This window comes from Pseudopipra pipra, chromosome 6, assembly GCF_036250125.1.
Source record: "Pseudopipra pipra isolate bDixPip1 chromosome 6, bDixPip1.hap1, whole genome shotgun sequence".
Taxonomy (NCBI): Eukaryota; Metazoa; Chordata; class Aves; order Passeriformes; family Pipridae; genus Pseudopipra; species Pseudopipra pipra.
The window spans coordinates 58,669,642-58,686,204 of NC_087554.1; the positions used below are offsets into that span (position 1 = coordinate 58,669,642).

Below are 16,563 nucleotides of genomic sequence, written 5' to 3' on the forward strand. Positions count from 1 at the left end.
ATCAGGATTTATCTGTCTAATCTAATTAAAGTAGACATAGTTTACAAAAGACTGCAGAATAGAAAGCATGCTTGAAGGAAAGCAGAGGTGTGTAGCAACAGCACCACAATATTGAATTTGTGATACTCTTTGAGTTAATCTCTATCGATTAATCTATATGCAGAGGAGCACAGGCTCTGACCCGAACTCTGGTATGAAATTGTTACTACTGTCACATCAGAATTTGTAAATAAGTTGCAAATTATAATGAGTGATGTTCATCAGGAAGAAATTTTTTCTTGTGAGGGTGGTGAGGCCCTGGCACAGGTTGCACATCTGTGTCTGCCCCATCCCTGCAAGTGTTCCAGGCCAGGCTGGATGGGGCTCTGAGCAACCTGGTCTGCTGGAAGGTGTCCCTGCCCATGGCAGGAGGGTTGGAATCAGATGGCTCTTAAGGTCCCTTCCAACCCAAACCATTCTATGATTCTACAATTCCGTGTCCTCCCAATAGCAGAGAACTGCTCCCCTTTAGGGCAGAGCAGTGTTTCAAAAAGCCCTGTAGGTACCAACCCACCTCCGTGGTCAGGGCATTTGTTCTTCCTGTGCTGGAGCTGACATTTCCCAGGTCATGGCACGTGTGACAGCATGAATGATTTGCTGTGCAGTAGCATGCCTACTGTTTGCTTGGTTTATAAGAGTGGTTTTAAGATGAACTTTGACTCAGGGATGATGTTTCTGGATTGTTTGTTGCTAGTGGTAAAAGAGGGGTGCTGTATGACCCTGTCATGGCCTCCATGTTCTGCTTTCACAAGGACCAGGCTCCCTGCAGCTGTGTTACAGCAGGGTTAAAACAGAGACCCTGCAGACAGGACATGGGTGTGATTGCAGTGAAACAGTTACAGTGTGATGTGGCTGTGGCAGTGATGCTCACGGGTCAAAGGTGGAGCTTTGTTATCTCTTGCTCTTCTCTTCCTTCCCTGGTGGTTCTTCAGTTGCTGACAAGTTGGTGACCCAAGATAGACAACAGAAAACTGGCCACCCTCTGGTCACCTCAGCTCTCTCTGTACAGCTGTGGGGTTTCTTTCTCAGGGGCTTGCTGGAATCTGTTTTTCTTTATGACCTCTGTGAGTCCTGCTGGTCTTGTGACATGGGATGACTCTGCACCCACAAGGAGCTTGTTAAAGTCAGTGGGATCAGGGTAATGGACTTAAACTGGAAGTAGTCTGAGGACTCAAAGTGTTGACTGAGATGCATCTTTCCCCAGAGGGTAAAAAGAGTTCAGGCTGGAAGATTTGGTTCTATCTTCTGCTGAAGCTTCTTGCCTGTTACTGTCTGGGTCTGTCCTGTGCTGAAGTTTGGTTTGGCCACGTGCCTCTCTGGGGTTTGGGACTCTAATCATATTTGTTTTTCTGGCTGGATTTTGATTTGTTCAGTAGTTCTATGAGTTTATTCTAACAGGGTTCACAGGAAGAGACGGTAGCTTTGTCTCAGGAGACTTAATTTCCAGCTTTGTCTAATTTTCAAACTTCACTCATCACCAAGGCAATATTGGAAATGGAGCATTAGCACTGGGGGTGATGTGTCTTGAGACAAGGTGTCCTTTTTCCAGTGCACTGGACATGAACAATAGGGAAATTAATGAATTAAGATAATGTATCTTTGAACTTCTGTAGTTTTGTAGAAGCTTCATCTTCAAATTCTGAGCCCAAAGGAGCTGTGCCATTGCCCACTAGTCTATCATAAACAACTAAAATGTCTTTTTAAAAAAGACTATTAGAGGAAAGCTATGGAGTGCAGAAGTGACTTGAGTTAAAGTGGTTATTGTCAGTCACATAAAGTTTGCATAGCATCTGTATTTATTGGAGAATCTTTTTCACATTGCAATGAACTCAGAGCAGACTTCCAGGCAATTCCCCAGTGTACAATTAGAGAGCCCTGTTCTCGCTGACATCAATATTTAGCCAATTCCATTGGATTTGAATTCTTAAATTCAAATTCTGGGCTGAACGTGCCTAAAACAAAGCATATTGTGTATCAGTCTATCAATCACCTTAATTATTTTTATTTTTGTCAACCCCTTTGGCTGTTTTTAGCAAATTTGACAGCATGATAGTGCTTAGTATTTTTCAGGTTTTATGAATATTTTGGATTTATGTCCATGTTGCTATCCTGTTGAGCAAAAGCTGCTTTACTGTTGTTACCCCTACCAGACACCAGGGAACCTGTGTCAGTTTTGATACACACATGCACAGGAGTGTAGCTGTAGTGTCTCTGTCATCACAGAATCACAGAATGCTTTGGATTGGAAGGGACCTTCAAGACTATCCAATTTCAAGCCCCATGCCATGGGCAGGGACACCTTCCAGCAGACCAGGTTGCTCCAAACCCCATCCAACCTGGCCTTGAACACCTCCAGGGATGGGGCAGCCATAGCTTGTCTGGGCAACCTGTGCCAGGGCCTCATCACCCTCACAGGGAAGAATTCATTCCTAATGTAGGAGTGTAGCACATTTTTAAGGTAACCCTACCTTCTTTCAGTTTAAAGCCATTCCCCCTTATCCTGTCACTCCATACCTTTGTCAAAATTCCCTCTTCAGCTCTCTTGGAGAATCTTTAGGTACTGGAAGGTGCTATAAGGTCTCCCTGGAGTCTTTTCCAGGCTGAACAGCCTATCAGCATAGCAGAGGTGCTCCAGCCCTCTGAGCATCTTTGTGGCCTCCTCTGGACCTGTTCTAACAGGTTCACATCTTTCATACTTTGGGGAACCCAGAGCTGGACTCAGTATTCCAGGTGGGATCTTACCACACCATCTCTGGGGCAGACTATTACCAGCCCCAGGGGAAAGGGTTTTTTTTCCAAACCACCACAATTGCGAAGCCATGCTGGCTTTCATCAATCACCTCTCAGTTTTCCATGTGCCTTAGCACAGTTTCCAGCAGGATCTGCTCCATGGTCTTGCCAGGCACAGTGGTGAGACTGACCTGCCTGTAATTCCCCACGTCTTCCCTTTTCATATATCATATAATAGCATATCCAAGAATATCATCACTATATCATATCTACTCATAGAATTGTGTCTATAACATGATACCTATATCTATATTCTGTGCTATAGAATAACCCTTTTTGTTACAAATGGTTTCAGATCAGTTAATGCTTTTACACCCAGCATCATAACGACATATCAAAGATTGTTTATAACAATGATTTCTTCGCCCATTTGCATATCTTCCTGTTGCTCAGGAAGTTTTCCTGGTTGAGTTTCTCCTGAGACAGGGTGACATGTTAAACACAGAAGAATGCTAATCTTGGAAGCTGCCATTTATGCCATTTGTTTTCACACTCAACCACGTATTGCCTTGCCTTGCCTTGTAGATGTCAGAAGGGCTGAAAACTTGACAGGGAGTTACTCAAGGACTTCATGCCAAGCAAAAGTCTCTGTTCTTTTGGGAAGTTTGTACATCTCTGTATTGAGGACTACTTTTGCATTAATTAGACCCATTTTTTTACTATTTCAGGGCCTGTTAGTCAGCCTTGGTCAATTGCGAATTTATGTGGTGCGGGTTGTTTTCAGACCCTGATTGTACCTTTTTATCTTTGGTTTTAAATTGAGAGTTTATCCCAAGCTCTGATCCTATAATGTGTTTGGCATTGGCAAAACAAAGAAAGCAATCCAATTCTCCCTTAATTAGTGGTGTTTTATTCCTTATTACTGGGAGCTGTGCCTGACAAATACACCTTTCCGGTGCAAAGAAATGGTAGTCTTAAGAAGGGAATCTCTTTACTTTCCTAAGGACCATGAGAGAGGAGTTTCTCAGCCTAGGCTTGTAGTTGTGCCTTTACTTTCCTCCTCATCCATTCCAGATATGTGTTTTTCTGTTTTTTGTTCCCCTTATCATTGTATATATCACAACTCCTAAACCTTTGGGGAACTCCCCAAGAATGTCCCCCTTGCAAGTAAATTCTTTCTGGCAGTCAGTCTTTGATAAATGTGTCTTAAGCAGTTCTTAATCCTTACAACATGTAACTTCCTGCTTCTGTAGACTATGACTCCACAATCAACATTTGCACTACTCAGACTGGGACAGGTATCAGTATCAAGTCTTTTATTTTAAATTGTTGCTATCCTTCACCATTAGGTCAGGATGCATTTTGCTTTGCACAAAAGATGTCTTTTTCTTGATTACAGAGTCTCTATTTCCTATTTGCCTTTATACTTATCTTTCTGATTTTTACTTTCAAAGCATTTTGCTCAGAGTTTAAGGTTTGAGAAATTAGTTTTTCTGAGGTCCCCTATATATAAGCATGTAAAAAAGGAATTTTAATAAAAGTGTCCAGTCTATAATACAGAGTCTTTGTCCATATTGTATAAAATCAGGTTATGATCAGGTTCTGAACTGAACCTGCAGTTCTGCTATGGATTTATCTTTATTGGAATTAGCTTGTTTTGGGTGCAATACCTGTATGTTAGAGATTCTCACTACCAATTTTCAGAAGCTTCAGCTCTTCTAGTGGCTGTAGGAGCTTCATTAGTTCTCTTCTGGATTGAATCCATTATAGCTACAGGCCTTTTTTAGCAGAATAGAGTTATCTCACTGGGCTAGATGTGCCTCAAGCAAACTATGGATTAGTGTTTTTTTGTTACTGTTAAGCCTCACCCTGAGACTTCACTTTCCAGGTCTGATGGGTAAGGAGGAGATGAATAGTGTCTGACAGTTCTCTTATAACAGCCATGCCAGTAAGGCAGTTGTGCTGGAGCAGCTGTGATATTGCTGCTGTTGGTGCTGTTGGTGCAGAGCTGTTCCACAGCATTTCAGATCTCCTAATTTTACAGGTGTGTTCATTGGGCTGTTCTGCCGCTCATAACACAGGTACCCCCACAAGCTGAAAGGAATATTTATCTCCTCTCTAAGATGGGTCATCCCCCTAAGTACTGAGTGTGGTGTGATTTACTGCCACGGCAGCCTCGAAAAATCCTCTTTCCTGACTACATTCCTCTCACCCTAATGCTCATTCAGCCGGTGCCAGTTCGTGTTGTGTTAAGCTCAGGAAGCGAAATGAGCAGAAGGTCTTTTAAAGCAGAAGTGGCTTTGTGTGCCTGAGACCTTCAGCCAGGACTGGTGTCCCATTGTTAGCAGGGAGAGTCCACACTTATCTAGTTACCACCCGAGAACACATTTCCTGACGGCCGCATTGTGCTTTCTGTGCCTGCACTTGGCAGTATTTCTATCAGGGCTTTTTGATGAGCTTTACTCGCTTCCTTTGATTTTCATTTACAGATCAGCCATGCCCTCTCAAGGTTAAACCTACTTTGTCTGTCCCTTTACAAACCAATTCTTTGCATTCTTTAGAAATGTAGCAAACGACAGAAAGTCACACTCCAAGACAAATACGCAGCTGCTGTGGGGATGGATTAAAGAATCATAATGTACTTGTTTGAAATGCTGTTTTCAGGACATAAGGGTTATCTTTTTTTTTTTTTTTTTCCCCCAAAACTACCAGCAAAGAGTAAACAACCTGTTAAAAAAAAGTCTAATGTTAGCTTGTATAGGGAAAAGTGATTCTGGTGTTAATTTTTTCAGTGAGTTCATCAAATTACATCTAACACACATAGCTTCACCTCCTACCTGATAGTTTCATGACTCACTCTGTTCTAATCTGAATTCTAACCTCTCTTGGATGCAAACTCCTGTGAGCTTGGTCAGCCAACCCATAGCACCTCGTTTCCTCATCCATTTTTCTTTCTGTCTTCTTCTGAACTAGCACCCACCCTTCCCAATCTCTCTTGTATGCAGTGCATTAAGCATCTCCTGTCCAGTCACTGTCTTTGCTTGCCTGAATGGATAGCAGGTTCTTTTTGGCCTGTCACTGCCTACGTGTTTTGCTGCAGTACTTACTATGTGCAGCCACTCAACGTTGTTATTTCTCTTGGTCTGTCTCATTAAATAGCACATCTCAGCTCTTTTCTCATGACCAGTCCAATTTGAAATCCTCGTGGTATATTTATTAACTAATTTAAATAAAAAAACAAAGCAAAACAAAATCACAAATCAGCAAGCCAGCAAAACTCTGTGTGGGAAAAAGCCAACACTCAAGCTTTTCACCTGACAGTCCTTCAGCAATTGGTGTCTGTTCCACAGACAGGATATTCTAAAGATAAAATGAGAGTCTGCAATTTATCTTTTGTTTTACTTTATAAGACTGTTCAGTACAGATGGAGACAAGAGAACAGAATATTAGTTAGCTGAAGTCACCGAAACTAAACTAAATTACACAAAAAGTCCAGCACCTGGTTTTCTAATCCATAGAAGAAGAGGGATCTGTCAAAGCTGGTTCATCTGCCATCTGGCATGTATTTCCTGTACCTGTCTCTAATCTTGGGCTGATTTTTGCTGGCACATTTCCAGAATAAAATAAAGGGAGCTTTAGCTTAATATTTTCCCTTTTACCTGCTTCCTCTGCAAGTCAGGAACATTTAAACTGCGTATTTTTAAAAAGCCCTTAAAAATTTATTTTCTAGCTTTATTTTTGGTCAGGGAAAATTATGGAAAAGTAGTTTAGGGTTTTTTTCGGTGGAAAGTTGCTGATAGTTTTAGATCAGTAACAAGACTTCGTCTGTTCCTCTTGATCTCCCTGTGATACAATTTGTCCTTGAATCTCATGCTTTTCCCAATTGGTTTCAATGGGGTAAAAAGGCGTCCAGGACGTGTCTGGTGATCTCATCTATGGAGACATTTACAACACCTCCATTCAGTATTCCTCCTCCAATGTCCCACCTGATCACTCTTCACTTGAAGCTGGAATCCTTTACTGTGAGTGAGACCCTGAATAATAATGAGTGAGAGTACTGGGACAGATTTTAAACATCTCCTCCCTCCTGACTTCAGGACAGCTTACAAATTTTTAGTTAAAATTCTGTTCCCTTGTTTTTGTTTTTGTTTTTTTGTTTTGTTTTGGTTTTTTGTTTTTGTTTTTGCTTTTTTTTTTGTTTTTGTTTTTTATTTGGTTTGGGGTTTTTTTTGGTTTTGTTTTTTAGTTAAGTGAATTAATTTTCTGAGGCAGTTGTTTCCCATGTCATGATGGCAATATGGCAACAGCACTGAATGCCTTCTGCTCTTCTGTGTTTCAGGCAATTCCTTCCCTCTTCTCCCAGTCACTGTTTTCTAACTTAAGCAGAAAAGGCAAATCTTGAGGGTAAATAACCAGCCTTTTACACACCAGCTTGTGTGGCTGCTCCAAGCTGAACAGTGAAGTACAGCAAATGCTCTGGGCTTCCCAGGAGGCTTGAGCATGAGTGTGAGCCCTGCTGCTGCACCGAGTGTAGGCTGTTGACCTTGGAAGTGAAACAAAGATCTTGAGCCATGGGTTATTCATCCCAAAAAAAGGAGAGCACCTCTGTGATGTACCTTGTTTGACCCTGAATGGTTCAATATCACATTTCCTCAGTGTCTATTTGCTGGTTTCCATAGCTTAAACTACAAAAAGCCTGAATACAACTTACCAGAAGAATGTATTGGATAATTGTAAGGTAAATTAACGAACTCATAGTAATTACTGCTTCATATTTGATGAGATGCATGTTCTGGACATCAACAGATGCTGTTTTGGTTGGTTGTTGCTGATTTTTTAAAAATCTTTCTTTTTTTTTTCCCCTCTGAAACATTGTAGGATGGATTTTATTTGAATCAAGGTTTCCTCTATGTTTTCTATTCTCAGGTCTGGATTGTATTGCTGTGGCCACTTTTAGCAGCATCATCCCTAGGGGTGCATAATCCCTGACACTTGCCCTGCCTTTTCTGGACGTGCCTGGATACTGGAGCCATCACTGCTGGGAAGTCACCGTCCAGCCACGGTGGAAAGGAAGGGAGGTGACCTTCCCCAGGTCACTCCGTGAGCTTATGGCTGCTCTTCTCTCTCCCACTCATCCTTTATGAACTCACTGACCAGCAAGTTCCTCAGGGAACCAAAGTTCCTCGGCTGCTCTCCGTCCTGTGAATAGCTGAAAACTGTGTTTGCGTGGTGAAGGCAGTGGATACGATTTCTAAATTTCCTTTCACAGTGGTGCTCACCTGTGTGACAGCTGCCTGGCTCGTCAAGAGAACACTTGCTTTCCTTGCAAACTCACACCTCCTCCCCCTATCCCTTGCCCTTGCTTGTACAGAGCAATCAAATAAAAAGGGTCTAATGCAACTGGCAAAAATCCAGGTGTTTTTTCGCACAAATATCCAAAAAATCTCTCTTGAGGATGTTTACTCAGGGCTTGTTAATTAGGAGGGTAATGATTTCAGAGCCAACCTCCAATCCCCTCACAAAGGTGTTGATATTCCACTGTGGAAAAGCAGATCCATTTTGCCCCAGTGCATGCTCATAATTTCACTCACTGAGATGCTCCTTTTGTTTCAGGGCTGATGTTATGAAACAATAACCTACAAAAACAATAATTCCCTTGAAGATAATCGCTGTTGGAAAGGGGAGCCTTGCTTTACAGTCAATGACTTTGTGCCTTGGGTAGTTCAAGTAAGGATCTGCCTTGATTGACAAGACCCTTTCTATAAATTTGGGCAATTAAACAACCCAGTAGCAGCTGCTGGGGAGATCCACTGATCACAAAGCTGACAAAGATTGCTGTGCAGGTCTCCTGCTGCTCACTCTGACGTCCTTAAACATCATCTGCAATTTAAAACTGCAAAAGGAATTCTGACTCCAACAAGTTAGGTGAGTGTGTGTCTGTGTTTGCTCCCCGTCATGGCTCCAGCTCATGAATGAAGCAGCAGGGTTTGCTAAAGTGACCAAGAATATATGTTTGATTTGTTCAGAAGTTTTTCTATTTTGCACTCATATGTCTTCCTTTAAAAATATAGAATTCTAGCTTTTTTTTTTTTACTCTGTTGAAGCTTATATATAAACATCTTCTCATTTAATCACATGTAGGACTTCAGTGTATGCATGGTGACATATGAAGCAAGCATCGTGTGCTGATCTAATGCTCTGATTTAGCAAATTTAAAGCATTTGGTTTAACAAGAGCTTAGAGACTCAAGCATCAGCCAGGGAAAAGGCAGGCCCAGCTCACTTAACTTTGGTCTATCCAGCTGAGGACACAGGCCAGTGCACACCAGTCTGTGCCCTGTGCAGTAGCTGACTTTCTCAAAATGAAGTGTCAAGTCTGGGTGGATATATTTGAATGCAGTGCAAGTACCTGAAGTATAAAATGTATCTCGTGGCTTAGAGCTACTTTCCAGCTCTCTTTTTTTTTGACAGAGAAAGTTTTTCAGAAAAGCCAGTTGCTTTTTTTTACTGAGGCAGAAGGTCAACAGGTATCAGAAGGTCTTGGTGGATGCTGGGCTGCTCAGGTGTGAGGAGTTCAAGCCTCCTCTGGTCACCTTGGCCGTGTCCCCCCTTGCCTAACCAGCTCTAATCACTGGTTTGGCAGCCTCAGTTGGGTCTGAGCTGGCTGTAGGGCAGTGTGTGCCAAAGGGAAAACCAGCCCCCCTGGCTGCAGCCCTGGGAGATGAACAGCACGAGTCCAGTGCTCAGGGTGTTGGTAATGGCAGCTCCAGGAACACTTTTGGGAGATGCTGAGATTATAGTACAAATTCAGGGATGCTTGGCTCCTAACTACTCAGCTATTGGCCTTGTGTGAGCTCAGGGCAACCCAAAAGGGCTGGTAGAAAGGCATCTGCTGCAAAGCAACCCTGAAATATGGAGATTTCAGTGGGACTGAGGCACTAGCTGGTGGCTTTATCTCTTCCAGGCAAACTCCCACTGCTCTGCAGGGAAAGTCTTCACTCTGCTGCTTTCTGTGGCAGAACTTTTTACTAAGATTCCCCACTTCTGGGAGTAGGTGACCCCCCCTTCCTCTGTCTGCCCATCTTCTCTCAGGCTGAGTGATGATGGGGAACAGTGTGTCCAAAGGCATGAAGGGGTTTCCCAGCTCCATCTTAGCCTGCCCACTTGCCCTTCTTGCCTCCTGGACTGTGCTGGCTCTCCCAGCCCTCCACTGCTCTCCCTTCTGCCTCAGCATGAAGCTCCACTGTGTGATCCTGGGCGCTCTCCTTCTCCTGCTGCTGGGGGGCTGTGGCAGCACACTCAAGACCTCTGCCATCGACCTGAGGACCTTCATTGGCTGTGCCGTGCGAGAATTCACCTTCCTGGCCAAGAAACCCGGGTGCCGGGGGCTGCGGGTGACCACGGACGCGTGCTGGGGGCGCTGCGAGACCTGGGAGGTGAGGCTGCAGTGGTGGGCACTGACATCCCTGGGTGCTGCTTCCTCCCCCCCAGAATCCCTCCACAGAAACCCACCCAACATTAAATAGCTTGTAGGTATCTACTAAACAGTCAAGGGCTGTGTCCCACTCCAGGACCCCCTCGCTACCACTGACAGCAGTGTTTGTGTCGGTTGTTCCCTCCCTCCTTCCCCTGCCCCAAAGGGGGATGGACGTCATGTGATGACATCAATGAAGCCCTTATGTAAAACTCTTACTGCACAATCTGAAAGCCTCTTAAAGCTTGAATGCTTCAGGAGAGAACTTTATTACTTTTCACTTGAAAAAAAAAATTCCTTTGAGATTAAGATGGACCTCCTGATTGATGGGTGATATATTTTGTTCCAAAAAGGGAATCCCAAAGATAATGTCTGTTTCTAATTTGGTCCTGTTTTAAGTCACAGTGCTGTGTAAATATGAAGTATTTAAGTTTTAGGGGTGTACAGGGGGAGGAAGAAAGAGCATAAGTACATCTACACTCAGGTCAGAGAACTACTTTCTGGCTGTCTTTGCCTTTCTGACACTGGAAAGCTCAAGGGGCCAATCCCCGTTTAATTTATTCAGGGAAGCCTTGAGCCACTCAGAGGGATTTTGCTACATGAAGGCAAGGTCTGCCTAGGTGACCAGAGGAGGAGGCAGGGTTTGTGGGACAGGTCTGACTGCCCTCCTTTTGTGACTTGGTGAGACAAGAGGGAAGGCCACCAGTGGCCAGATTCCATGGTGGGATAAGGTTCCTTCGAGGGACGTCTTGACACCTGGTTTCCCCTACCCCCAAGCTCCTCTGGCAGCACAGACTTTTCAGACTCTCTTAGTGTATTACAATACCACTGGGGTGTAGTTCAGCTGAATTCATCTGGCTGTAGGCTCAACAGCTTCTAGGAAGCAGCACGATGTGCTTGGATGGGGAGTTTGTAAGAGGGAGGGTGTCTGGATATCTTCTTGATGAGATATTGCATCTGTTCTCTTCCATGCCATCATTCTTGTTTTCCAGGGAGGGCTCTTTACGCAGCAGAGAGTGAAAGAAAGAAATTAAAGTGTCTTCTGGCTGTGTTATCTTATGCTGTTTCCCATCTGTGCAAGTGAGAGGATAACAGTGGACTCCCACTGCTGTGTGCGCTGCCCCTTCTTGGAGTCTTTGGAAAATGGGTGTCCCTGTTAGGAAAAAAAATAATTTTTCAGCAAAAGCAATGCCACTGTGATGCCACATGACAGTGTGGGTTTCAAGGCCTTCATAATCCCATCATCTCCTGATGGCTGAGGTCTCTGGCCAGGCTGTTTTTCTCAGGAGGAACTGCAGGCTTCTCTGCTGGCTGCTGTGCTGAGAGCTTTCCTCACAGTGTGCACCCATTGGGCTTTGTGAGATGTGCAGCCTGACTGGGAAGACTGGTCTGGCTGAGAAAAGCCCAGCCCTTGGCACCTGAGTGCACCCCTTCTCTTAGTCAGATTGCGCACATGGAGGGGTTTCCAGCAGAATGTGTTTAATGGAAAATCAATGCTTTTGGAAGAAAGCAGATGCTTTTGGCAGCATTTGGTTGAAACACTTGTATTCTGCTGAAAACCAGGTTTTTGGATAATCTTTTGTCTTCCTTCAAGCAGTTTTTAATTGGAGCTTTCATGCTTTAAACAAACTGAAACACGCAGATACACCACCCCCCAGCCCCCCATGGCAGGGCTCCAAAAGGCAAGTGTTGAAGGATGCAGCCTAAAAATTATTTCCATGTCCCCTTCCACCTGATGTAGTAGCTCCTCTATTTACACTAAATCCCCCTGAGGAAGCTGGGACTCCAGATGTCTGTCTTGCCTCTTGCCTGAGGCCCTCATTTCTCCCCCGCAGAAACCGATCCTGGAGCCGCCTTACATCGAGTCCCACCACCGGATCTGCACCTACAACGAGACCAAGATGGTGACGGTGAAGCTGCCCAAGTGTGCCCCTGACGTGGATCCCTTCTACACCTACCCCGTGGCCATCCGGTGTGACTGTGACATCTGCTCCACCGCCACCACCGAGTGTGAGACTTACTGAGCTCCCTCCACAGCTCAGGCAGGGAGGGGCTGAATTCTCCCCCAGCTTCACACCCCTGGTACCTCCAGCGTTGCTGAGGATGTAAATCGGTCCTGAATTTGATCTCACCCTCTAATGCTCCTAATCATTGACTTCTCTGGGCAGATGAGGCTTAATCTCCTCTCCTCGTGCTGTTCAAAGCATTATTGCTGTAGAAACCTAGTGCACAGCCTTACAACAGCAAACCCTGTGGTAAAAAGAAGTGATGCAGTTTCCCTTCCTCATGAGCTTTTCACGCTGTGTGACCTTTTCTCTGTGTACAAAGTGCACCCGGACTAAGCAGTCACTGGGGGGTGGAAACAGCTCACAAAGGCATTGCCTTCTCTGTAACAGCCTCCTTATTCACCTGGGGTTTAACTCCTTCCCAGTAACATAAATGCAGTTACCACCATTGCCACCACCTCACTCTCCCGCCCTCCCTCCATTAGTTATTTTTCAGGAATAACAGTCAAAGAAAAATGCCTTAAGGCCAAAGAAATGGAAATGAGTATCCAAATCACTACCTTGAAATTAGGGTGAGTGCATACTCAGCCCTGACTCAGCCAAGTACTTAAGCTCATGATTAAGTGTTTTGCTCAGTATCAGTGGACTTTTACAGTTAAGTAGGTATTTGAGTGCTTTGATTAATTGAAGTTATTTTTCTGAAAAAAAAATTTTGCCCCACAAGTGACAATTCCTTGAAAAAAGAAAAAAAGAGAGAAACACATTAATGTGTAGAACCATCTGCTTTCATCCAGGGATTGGAGGGGAAATGGCTTCATGCAGAATCAGCAAGACTCTGCAGAGCCCAAGGAGTCTCTCCTGACAATTTCCAGAGTTAGAGGGACTAAGCCAAAATGCAACGATCATGATTTGGTTTCAGCGAGCCCCTGGCTGAGATGGTGGGAAAGAGGGGGCTGCAAAGGGTGTTCCCACAGTTCCCTGCACTGCCAAGTTCCAAGGAGACCCGCTCCTCTGAGGATGCACAGAGGGTTGGGGGACAGCCAGATGTACTGACAGTAAAGCTGTGGAGTATCCAGTAATGCTGGGTGAGACAAGCCCAGGACAGGAAAGAGAGCAGACAGGCCAGAGGACAGTTCACACCTCCTCAGACCTAACTAGGGGGGACATCTGGGAGCTGCTGCAAGAGCCCCCTGTGACCACAGCCACAGAAGTGCCTTTGTCCTCTGGTTCCCACCTGCAGGAGGACAGATCCACATTCATCCCTCATTTCCCCCCTGAATAAAATGGGAAATTATGTGAGCACAGGAAGATTTGCCAAGTGGGAGAGGCTCACAGGAGCTTATGAAACAAAGACACCTTCTCAGATAGCCATTAGGAGAGAATTGTTGCTGAGAGTAACACCTGCACCTGCCTTCCCCCCATACAGTGCCTTGTCTTCTGGATGCAGTCACCTTCATTTCTGGGGATGCATGCTTGAAAATTCCCCAGGTGTACTGTCCTCACTGAGACAGATCTAATTTAACCTTCAATTTATTAGTTGATGTCATTTTTTTCTGTCAGTGGAACTGGAAAAGCTGCACTGTGACTGAGTAGGAAGGAGGTAATTTTATCACTCTGTCTTCTCTAATTTTGAATAGAGACTGCTCTGTCCAACAGCAGAAGTTTTCTGCTGATGAAGAGTTTAACTAACCTTCCTTTAAAAAGTCCTCATGTTTTGTTTCAAATTGCATCTCACAATCCCTCTGATGTTGTTAACTGGCATCACAGTTATTATGGAAAAAGTATAAATTATTTTGTGTCTTTAATAAATCTCACCATTGTAGCATGAAAGCAATTTAAAGCAACGTGTCCCTCTTTATTTATGCATAGAGATTTCTCACGTAGAATATGTATAAACTCCTACAAACTCTTTGCCAGAGCTGTGAACACCTGCAAAACATCTCCTCGATGTGAAGTCATTTCCTTCACTGGGTTTCTCTGATGGAGTCTGGCTGTGCTATAGTCTCAGGATTAGAGGTAGGGTTAGAAAGTGGCAAACTTACTTCCTTTGCAGCCAGCAGGAAATAAGGGCTGTACCCAGACACGGTGAGACAGTAGAAACCTCAGCAAGGGATCAGACGAAAACACTGCAGGGCGTGAGAAGAGTTTTGAGTGATGCAGCCAGACTGGGGGGCAGAAGAGGAAGGTGGGAAGGATGTACTGACTGAACCCAGTCAGTAAAAGACCACTTCAAGAGGGTCTTTTAAGGAGAAAAGCCAAAGTGTCTGCTGATGCTGTGTATTTGCCCTGAGCGACAAAAGTCCAGCTGACACCAGAGCCCAACAACCCATTTTCCATGGAAGTGATTGCTGGAGGGATTTAAAAAATGTATAAATGTGGCACCTGGGGACATGTTGTAATTGTGGGCTTGGTGGTGCTTGATTAGTGGTTGGACTCAATGATCTTAAAGGCCTTTTCCAGCCTAAATGATTCTATGATACTGTAGTTTGAGTGGTGCACATCCCCCTTCATCCAGCTGTGCTGAGTTCCCACAAGTAGAGAAACAACACTGACTTTCGAGAGACCAACTTCACTCCCGCCCCTGGGGCTTTTTTCTCAGAAGTCATTACGGTACTAGGTCTTCATTCTGTTAAATTCCCACTGATTTTGATACTTAAAATCATTGAATGGTTTGGGTTGGAAGGGACCTTTAAAGATCGTCTTGTCCAAAACCCCCACAATGAGCAGGGACATCTTCAATTAGACCAGGCTACTCAAGGTGCCTTGAACATTTCAAGGGATGGGGCATCCACTCCAAGCAACATGTGCTAGTGCCTCACCACCCTCACTGGAAAAAACTTCTTCTTTATATCTTGTCTAAATTAACCTTCTTTTAATTTAAGACTATGACCCTTTATCCTGCTGCAACAGGCCCTACTTGTGACCAGGTCCCCAAGATTTCACATTCTTTATGTTGCAGCTGGTATGGTATGTCCTGCTTAGAATTTGCAGGCAGTCAACATAGCCTCTATATTTCAGAGGATGAGAAGACCCTTCCCAAAGCCATCTTAACCATAGTGGGAGTATTTTAACACTCCTTAAATCCACAGATTTAAATCTCATCATCCCATCTATCCAAAGCAGTTAAATGACCCTTCTGTTTTTTGGTGCATGTTTGCAAGAAGTGTTTGTGACAGAGACTGTCACATCTCAGGTATTATCTCTCCCATGAAAATCAGTGGATTTTTTTGTGCCTCAATTTCTCTTCTGTACACTGGGACATATACACATATACATGACTTTTTTTCTTCTCTACTGTGTGCTTTGGAGTGTAAGATCACAAGGCTGTAAAGTCCTTTGTGATCAGTCATATCCGTATCCTGCACAGCACAGTGTCTCAGGTTTCTTGTCACTCTTTTAACCTGAACAGCAACAGTCACTATCATGCCGTGCTTCGATTTGTCACAAGACTTTCCTGTTCTATGACAGTGACAAAAGCTCAGCTCCCCTCATTCCCATGCTGCAGTTGGTGTGCCCCGCCAGACTGACCATGACAGAAATCAGCATATTTTACCCCGCCTCCAGACCTGAGCTACCGTGAGAAGGAGGGCAGGATGCCTCCCTGGATGGGTGTTTCCTGCACTGACTGGATTTCTCTTAGGGGGACAGGACAGGCAGCTCCCTCTGCTCTCATTGTACTCCTGTGAAAACAGAGGAACCTCCGCCCTGGGTCAGAGCAAAGGGCTGTCTCGCCCAACATCCTGCCACGGACAGTAGCCAAGTGTGGATCTTCAGGGAAATGTGAAAGCATCAGGGCTGTACAGAGATATCCTTCTCTGCCTATATCCACACAGATTTATCTGGCAGCAGTTTAGGAAGTTTCTGCTCTGGGGGATGCCTTCAGCACCTTGTTGTTAACCCCAGATGTGCAGGTCCTTCCATGCCACTTCCTCCCAGATAAAGTCTGGCCATGGAAGTGTAGTGAGTAATACCATCTTCCTCTGGGGACAGATAAATCAAATATATTCCAGTGCCCTCTTGGATTGTCCTGTATCCTTTTATAGCAGCCAAGGATTTGAGCTGCAGTGCCTTTTTATTAGGAATAGACCTTGATATGCTTTGTCTTTGCTCTGCGAGTGAGTGCCCCAGGCAGGGGCTGGTTAAACCCACTGAGGTTCACAAGCTGCAGAAACACAAAAAGAGCCTTTCTCTGGTGAAACTTGCTTTAGCCCAATCAGTATAAGGGACATTGTTCAGAAATGGTGGGATTTATAGCCTTAACCTAAAGACCAGACCAGCTGATCAATGGGATTGATTCTGGTCTTGAAACAAATTG

At 44.5% G+C, this 16,563-nt stretch overlaps 1 protein-coding gene and 1 long non-coding RNA gene across 2 annotated transcripts; both read left to right on the forward strand.

Annotated features, from left to right (window-relative positions):
- Positions 1 to 1,179: 1,179 nt before the first annotated feature.
- On the forward strand, positions 1,180 to 8,169 carry LOC135416808 (uncharacterized). The gene is made up of 2 exons (XR_010431747.1): positions 1,180 to 1,246; positions 7,696 to 8,169. It is a non-coding gene; the product is annotated as an uncharacterized LOC135416808 (long non-coding RNA).
- Positions 8,170 to 9,162: 993 nt separating this feature from the next.
- GPHB5 (glycoprotein hormone subunit beta 5) lies at positions 9,163 to 12,491 on the forward strand. Its single transcript, XM_064660096.1, has 3 exons — positions 9,163 to 9,182; positions 10,000 to 10,204; positions 12,078 to 12,491. The coding sequence occupies exons 1-3, from the start codon at positions 9,163 to 9,165 to the stop codon at positions 12,264 to 12,266; spliced, it is 414 nt and encodes a 137-aa protein (XP_064516166.1). The 3' UTR covers positions 12,267 to 12,491.
- Positions 12,492 to 16,563: the final 4,072 nt, after the last annotated feature.